Consider the following 8,681-nt stretch of genomic DNA (forward strand, 5'->3'; position numbering starts at 1 on the left):
TCAATGATTAATAAATTCGAGTTTCTTTTTTTCGTCTTCAAATGCTAGAGTTGTGATAGGTTAATCACTTTGTTCTTTTCGTTGTGTTTTGTTTTGTATATTCGTGTATAGGCCGTGTTTACCGTGTTTCATTCTTCGTATTGTTCATTTCTCGGTTCTATATATTCATTTGCTCTGTAAAAATAAAAAAATAAAAAAATAAAAAATAATAAAAATAAAATTATGGCGTATAATAATGAACTTGGTTAAAGTTGATACATAACGACCTTGTGTAGATCCCAAGGAACATACTAACTGAAACAAACCAAATGTTTTACGTATTTATTTCATTAAAATCTAAATAAACAGTCACCATTCCTAATATTGGTCTACCATATCTCCTAAGTATTCACCAACCATGTCAAAAACGACATTAGAGCAACCCTTCCTTTATAATGTTCGTTTTTCTTTCCTAACACAACAAAAACACTTAAACACACTTGCAATTAACTAAAGAGAGATGTCTACGACATGGTTGCGAGTGGTGGCAACGATGGTGTTGTTCGCTTGCACTTTCACATCAATAGTCGAGTGCCGAATTCGCAATTACAAGTTTAATGTGACTATTTATGTTTTCTTCAAATAATTAGTTTGTTTAGTTCATAAACTGATAATGATCATTTAATGACAATGTATATGTATGTATATATGCAGGTGGTGATGACGAATGCGACAAAGCTATGCAGTAGTAAACCAATAGTAACGATTAACGGTCGTTTCCCCGGCCCGACAATAGTTGCTAGAGAAGATGACACCGTGACGGTCAAAGTAGTCAACCACGTTAAATATAATGTTAGCATTCACTGGTTAGTATTCCAAAATTTCAAACTATTTTTAGAAAGGCAACTAACACACCCTTTTAACAGGAACATATATAAATTTCAAACTATATTTTAAACATTGAATGTTAACATTCATGTCGCATGTAACTTAACAAAATTGACAGGCATGGTGTACGGCAACTAAGAACTGGTTGGGCTGATGGTCCTGCATACATAACACAATGTCCTATTCAGCCAGGAGGAACCTATTTGTACAAGTTCACACTAACGGGACAAAGGGGTACACTTTGGTGGCACGCACACGTCTTATGGCTAAGGGCCACGGTCCATGGTTCCATTGTCATCTTGCCTAAACTTGGCGTCCCGTACCCTTTCCCCAAACCTGACAAAGAGGCTGTCGTTGTCTTAGGTAATTTATTTTTTATTTTGAATTTTTTAATGTTATTATATTTATAGGAAAGTCAACTCATACAGATCAACATTCTTTTTCTTTTCACGAATATACATATTGTTCGGAACTTAGACTCATAACAATTGTTATATTGTATACGAGCAATTGTTACATCGTATAAGACCAGATGTTGCACTCCGTGCTTAACTTCTATGGTTTTTTGATAGTTTTTTTTGGTGATGTGAATTAAAATATACTCCATCCGTCTCGATTTAATAACTCGAGACAAAAATACGCAGTTTTAAAAAATCTCACTAACTACATTCTCCATCAATAAATTTCTTATCTCCACTATAAAGTTGAAATATAAAGTGAACTATTAATTTGGGACATCTCAAAATCAAAATGAAAATTATGCATATTAAATTAGGACGAATGGAGTAGTTGAAAACTAAATATAAAAAAAATTTAATTATTATTTTTTTTTATAAAAAATACCCAAGGCCTCAACGAAATATGGGCTCTGCATCTACAAACCCAAAATAAGTTTCTTACAAAAGCCCGGGAGAAACTAAAAAACACTGCATATGGATTTGACCAAAACATTTCTATTATTTCTATTCTTTATTGATCAAATAAAGGTCCATTTTGAAAGCAATATCTCTACTCTCGAGTTGAGGGAGAGACGGCTATTTCTAGTCGTGGGTTCTATACTCGCGGTAAGAGAAAGTATTATCTACATCTCACCTCCCTATATCCTACATTCGTGGGATTGGGTATTGTTGTTGTTGTTGACCAAAACGTAATGTAACAAATGTTCGTAGTTCACGTAGAAAAAAATAAGTGGGTCAATATCTTGATTTATGCAGGAGAATGGTGGAAATCAGATACAGAAGCCGTAATCAATCAAGCACAAAAGTCAGGGCAAGCACCAAATGTTTCTGATGCTCACACTATCAATGGGAATCCTGGACCTATCCCCAATTGCTTAGCAAATGGTTTAATATCTTCTTTTTTATAATACTATAAATTTATAAGTTGATTGATATAATGTAATTAGAAGCAACTAATCATTATTAAATCTGATAAATCAGGAGGATACAGGTTACATGTGGATCTAGGGAAGACATATTTGCTAAGAATCGTTAACGCTGCACTCAATGAAGAACTTTTTTTCAAGATCGCGAATCATAAGCTTACAGTCGTCGAGGTTGATGCCTTGTACGTCAAGCCATTCACCACGGACACCATTCTTATCGCACCGGGTCAAACCACAAACGTTCTTTTGACCGCTGGTCAAAAAGCCGGCAAGTACCTAGTCGCAGTGTCCCCATTTATGGAAGCACCGATCGCTGTTGACAATTTGACCGCCACCGCCTCTCTTCATTACTCCGGTATTCTCACTTCATCCGCCATGAAACTCGTAGCTCCACCACCTAAAAACGCAACTTCTGTAGCCAACACTTTCATTAACAGTCTAAAAAGCTTGAATTCTGAAACATTTCCCGCCAAAGTCCCGTTGAACGTTGACCATTCGTTATTTTTCACCATTGGATTAGGAGTTAATCCTTGTTCAACATGTGTTAATGGTAGCAGAGTAGTGGCTGATATTAATAACATAACATTTGTTATGCCAACAACTGCTCTGTTGCAAGCACATTACTTTAACATAAGCGGCGTTTTTACAGACGATTTTCCTAGTAAACCGTTGATGCCTTATAACTATACGTCTAGCACACAAACAATGAACCCTGCTACAAACAGAGGTACTAAGTTGTATCGACTTGCGTATAATTCGACAGTGCAACTTGTTTTGCAAGATACTGGAATGATCACACCTGAAAGTCATCCGGTTCATTTACATGGGTTCAATTTTTTTGTTGTGGGAAGAGGTATAGGGAACTTTGATCCGAATAAAGATCCGGAAAACTTTAATCTTGTTGACCCGGTTGAAAGAAATACAGTTGGGGTTCCAACTGGTGGTTGGACTGCTATTAGGTTCAAAGCAGATAATCCAGGTACCAAATCATTGAATTTTAGTTTTTGTACATGTTTTCTATGTTTACAAACCTTCAAACAAAAACATATTTTTAAAAAACAAACATCATTTGTATCTTATGAAGTAAAATAAAATAGGCATTTAACTCTTAAAAGTTATTATAAGTAACTGACGAGTACAACAAATTAAAGCACGTTAACTCTTAAAATATTAATTTTTTTTTATGTATAATTGATAATTAATAATCGTAGATGTCATTGATGTATCATTTTGATATTTTTAGGTGTTTGGTTTATGCATTGCCATCTTGAAGTGCACACAACATGGGGACTCAAAATGGCTTTTGTTGTAGACAACGGAGAAGGCCCTAATGAATCTGTTATACCGCCACCAAGTGATCTACCCAAATGTTGATTAACTGTTATTAGAGAATATAGAATTTGAAGGTTTTTGGTATCTCATTTTACAAGTGTTACTTAGAGTTGAATAAACCAAACTCAATTGCTCTTTATTTTGGATTTGAATCTTAGACCTTATTTTTGTTTCTTCCAAAAAAGCATATGGGTTGATTTGTGTGATTGTAATTTTATATTGAGGTATATGAATGTACTACTAATCCAATGTTAATAAATATCAATAAAAACCTGATTTTAATTTGTTTGCTACATTTATTCTATTATTTTGATAAGTTTGTTTATAGAAGTACTTTGTATATTTTCGATTAAGGATATGATTGTCTTCACTCGATAGAGTAGTGATTTAATATGATTTTCACTTTAACTTCTCTCGATAGAGCGGTGTTGGTGTATTTATTTTCTTAATTAATTATTATTAAATATTATTAAAAGTGTAGAATTCGTTCAACTTTGAATCATATAACCTTTACATAATGAATCGTTTGCTTCTCAACTAATTTAGAATCTTTACATAAGAATTACGCAGGTGGTCGCTATACTTTTTTGTACGTGGTTGGTCAATGTAGATAGCAAAAACTACGTGGGTGGTCCTTGTCAGTAACAACTGTTAACTTTTCCTGTTAAGTTCAGTCATCTGCCTTGCACATGAGGAGCATTTCCGTCTTTACCCTTCTCTTCTCTTGCACCCAAAAACTAAGAATTTGTCTCGAACAGTGATTTATTCACTGCACCAGATCAAGAATAAACACCTCCAAATCATACCCAAATACAAATAGCACTAAAATATAAATCAAACCCAAATCCCTGAACAGAAATCTAAAAACGATGGTCGAATAACATACATGCGCAAGAAAAATGAAGGTGGGAGCTCCACCTCTTCCAACCATATCTCCGGTGAACATCTCGTCGAGAAATGAAGGTTGAACAACAAACCAACGCCTATTTTTTTAACAGCGGTTACATACGGCGCCTGTTACCTCCAACTAATGATTTTTAATGTTCGGTCAAATTCTTCAAAACATCACCATCTTCGTGAATGCCAGCCGGATCTACAACTCTGACCAAATCTACAATTTCGGTCAAATCTAAACTCCAACAAGCCCTTCAAATTGTAATCCTCACAAACACCGACCATCATAAAAGATTGGTGTAGATCACTTGATTCCCTTATGATGTTAAGATCTGTTGCTACTCGTTAAGTGCAGAAGTCGTCGAAAAACATGGAGGGTTGATGATTCGTCACCACCATCACCATAAACTGGTGAACCATGACGAAACTACCGTTGTTGGAAGTTAGGTTTTAAAACGATGATGGATGATGATTACTTTATGATTTTAGTAAAGATACCCCATTCCAACATGAGAACTACTTGTAAATGATGATTTTTCGATGTTGATTACACTTTGTTTGTGTTTAATTTTGAACGCAACTAGAGCTCATCTGCTGGATTTTTGTATAGTGTATACTTTTATGGTTTTCTGAAGATTTCTTGTTGTGTTTGTGCAGTACGGAGAAATCAGAAGTATATGGAGTAGGTTAGGGATGAGAAAAACTTGAAATGACAAAAATACCTTCGTGTGCAAGGCACATGGTTAGACTTAACAGATTTGATGATCTTTATTGACAAGGAGCTACCCGCGTAATTTGTGTAAACCATACTGACCAACAGCGTCTAAAAAAAGTACATGAGCTACTGGCGTAATTTAGGATAAACCACAGAGACGAACGACATAATTTTTTTTCTCATTTATTAACATATTATTACAACAAAATATCAATCCGTAAGACTCAAACCTCATCCACCTAAACTTATTAAGTATTTTAGAAACATCTTTACCCAAGATAAGATGGCGCGGATAAAATGGGACACTATTTTATCATCGCATGATAAAGGTGGCTTAATGTGGGGAGCCTAAAAGCTTTTAACTTGGCATTGATTCTTAAGTGGCACTGACGGTATTCAACAAACTCAGATGATTTTTGGGTTAACTTATTAAGTATCTTCACGGTGACATTTTTTAGCACACATTTAGTAACAGTACTTCATGCAACAAAGTTTTTGTGTACAAACTTCTTCCAGCAAATGCAATTAAATATATAGGTCGATGATGGCAGGAACATTCGGTTTTGACAAGACTTATGGTGTGGTAAATCTTGCTTGATGACTACATACCATCGACTTTTTCATTTAGATGCTAACAAACTCGATACTATCATTGATAAATTTACTGATGGAAGTTGGCAATATAACTGGACTCGTGCAGAACTTGGGGAACGTAACGAACATCTTTTGACTTCTTTGTGTGAGTCGCTCGACCACGTTTAGCTACAAAATTATGAAGACGGATGGATTTTCGCACTGAATTCGGAACATGTTTATTACGTCAAAATAGCGAGAGATTGTATCGACCATGTAATCTGACGTCTTCTAATATTAAGATCATGTGGTTCAAGTTTCTCCTAAGAAAAGTGAATATTTCTTGTGGCGATTTAAGTTGGACTCACTTCCTCTTCGTTGGAATTTTTCCACGAAATGAATAAAAAATTAACTCTATTGTTTGTCCAATTTTCAATAATGGGATTGAATGGCGAGATCACTTATACTTCCGGTGTTCGTTACCCTCAGAAATATAGAGAAAGATTCAGATTTGGGTAGATTATGGTAGTTGTGTGTTCATCTCTTAGAAAGAATTCAGTGGTTGGATCGAGATAACTCATATGTCGTCTATTTATAAGGAACGGATTGTTGCTATCGTGGTTACTCTTCTTGTTAGACATATTAGACTAGACCCAAGTCCAATATGTGGACTTTGGACCATTAGTATTAATTAGATGGTTAGGGTTTATGTAATCACTATAAATAGTTGAACAATAATAGAGTAATCCTTATGGAGTTTACATTCTATAACATGGTATTAGAGCGGGTTTGATCCCGAGACATAATCACCGCCATGTACCGCTGCTCAATGCATCCCGTCAACTATCCTATCCACTAGCACAAACACTCAAAAAATAATCACCGTCTTATGCATTCTAACTTTTATTTTTTTATTTACTTTTCTTTTACTCCTACTTCTACCAACAAAATTACTTAGAAAACAAGTCTTGCTTCAATAATATTTTATTAACTTCATTGTACGTGTGATTACCCAATTTTCACAGAAGCTATGGTTATCTTTTATCCTTTTTATTTTTATTTTTATTTTCGTCATGAAACTCTAAGAAAAAAAAACAACAACAACAAATCAAACCCTACCTACCCAATCAAATTCGCAGCCGCATGTCACAAGGAGATTCCGGTTGTTAATTTTTATTTCTTTTCTATTATTTAATTCCTTAACTCATAATCGGCGTGGAGATGAGCCGCATAGCTTTACTAAGTTCTAAACCCTGAAAAAAGATGAATATAAAGAAGAAGAAAAAAACTCTCCTGTCTTGCAGCGTTAAAGAAGATTGTATCGGTGATAAAAGTTCAAAGCCCAAGTCCTGCTCAATCCTTAGGCAAGCAAGTCACGACGTGAAAAAACGCTACGGAAAAGGAAACGCAGTCAAGCGACGCAACCAATCAGCGATATCAATCAATTCGATACAACAAACTAGAGAGAAAATTGTGTTTTTATTTATTCTTTTTATGTTTAGTATTTTCTTTTCAGTCCCAACTTTCGCGATTTTGCCCGTTCGGACTGCGGGGAGTGTTAGACATATTAGATTAGGCCCAAGTCCAATATGTGGGCTTCGGACCACTAGGGTTAATTTGATGGTTAAGGTTTATGTAATCACTATAAATAGTTGAACAATAATAAAGTAATCCTTACGGGGTTTACATTATATAACACTTCTATGGGCTATCTGGCAATTTCAGAACGGCTTCATGTTTAACGAGCCTTTTCGCAAATTGCTTAGTCTAGTTGATGTAATTAGATTGTTTTCTTTTAGATGGTTACATCACATGGGTCATTTAGTTTTTAATTGAAACTTGAGGCTTCTAGCTCTTTTGTAATTTTACCTTTAACGCCTTACTAGGAAGCGTATTCTAATATACATATTTTTTTGTCGTTATAAAAATGGTCCCAAGGTAAAACATATTTTCTTGATTAAGAAAAAGTAGGAGATTTTACGCAAGGTTGATAATGATATCTTATTTACCTTGTGGGTTATATTAAAGAATAATATATTCACTAAATGACATATAAAAGTTATATGAGATTGTTGCAAAAACATGTGTATCGGCAGGGACATGTTAGCCCTGTGTTGACTTTGTCAACCCATTCAGCGGTCCCCGATAGCCCACTGGAGCCTGGCGAAACACCATCACCAATTTTCCCACAGCATGCCAGGCCCGAGATTCGAACATGCATTGTTATTGTTGCAATCTTCGCATGCGTGGGACCAAGGGATCATTTGGGCCCGATAAAAATGGTTTTTGATCCAATTATTTGGAAAATCATCACCTAGTGGGAATCGAACCCTCACCTCCCCTAAGGGAGAGTGAGTCATTCACCATTAGGCTATTGTCCCATCGTTAAAAGTTATATGAGATGTCATGATGATATTATGAGATGTCATGATGATATTTTTTGATCTTTTTATAAATCGTATATCTTTCTCTCTCTGTGTAATTATTTGTGGCATATCATTTTATATTCCACACTCAAAATTCTTTTGATACATTATTATAAAAAGAAAATAGAAGAAGATGAATCCTACTTTTCAATATATATATATTAGGTGGCGGAACATGAACTTATATAGGAGGCAAGGTCACCAACACACAAAATATAAAGGGAAGGTCACTTATAAAACAAACACAAACAAACCATACAAAGTACAAAATGAAACCATCAACGTATACAACGAAGTTTATAGATAAAGCCATCACGAAATCGACAAGTTCTCACCATCACTAAATATGACCGAATGTAATTATATGTATATGTATTAAATTTTAATTGATTAAGTTCCAAGAATAAACCCTAGTTGAATGTTGTGTAATTGTTGTATTTTTTGTTTAGATATTTTAATGGTTATTTAACATTATGACCCTCGCCCTAAA

The 8,681-nt window shown here is 34.8% G+C and overlaps 1 protein-coding gene across 1 annotated transcript; it reads left to right on the plus strand.

The window, feature by feature from the left end:
• Window positions 1–474: 474 nt before the first annotated feature.
• LOC139853173 (laccase-4-like) lies at window positions 475–3,822 on the plus strand. Its single transcript, XM_071842555.1, has 6 exons — window positions 475–598; window positions 694–845; window positions 986–1,230; window positions 2,082–2,210; window positions 2,307–3,230; window positions 3,495–3,822. The coding sequence occupies exons 1-6, from the start codon at window positions 500–502 to the stop codon at window positions 3,623–3,625; spliced, it is 1,680 nt and encodes a 559-aa protein (XP_071698656.1). The 5' UTR covers window positions 475–499; the 3' UTR covers window positions 3,626–3,822.
• The last annotated feature ends 4,859 nt before the right edge of the window (window positions 3,823–8,681 follow it).

The sequence above is a fragment of the Rutidosis leptorrhynchoides genome, chromosome 6 (genome assembly GCF_046630445.1).
Source record: "Rutidosis leptorrhynchoides isolate AG116_Rl617_1_P2 chromosome 6, CSIRO_AGI_Rlap_v1, whole genome shotgun sequence".
NCBI classification, from domain to species: Eukaryota; Viridiplantae; Streptophyta; class Magnoliopsida; order Asterales; family Asteraceae; genus Rutidosis; species Rutidosis leptorrhynchoides.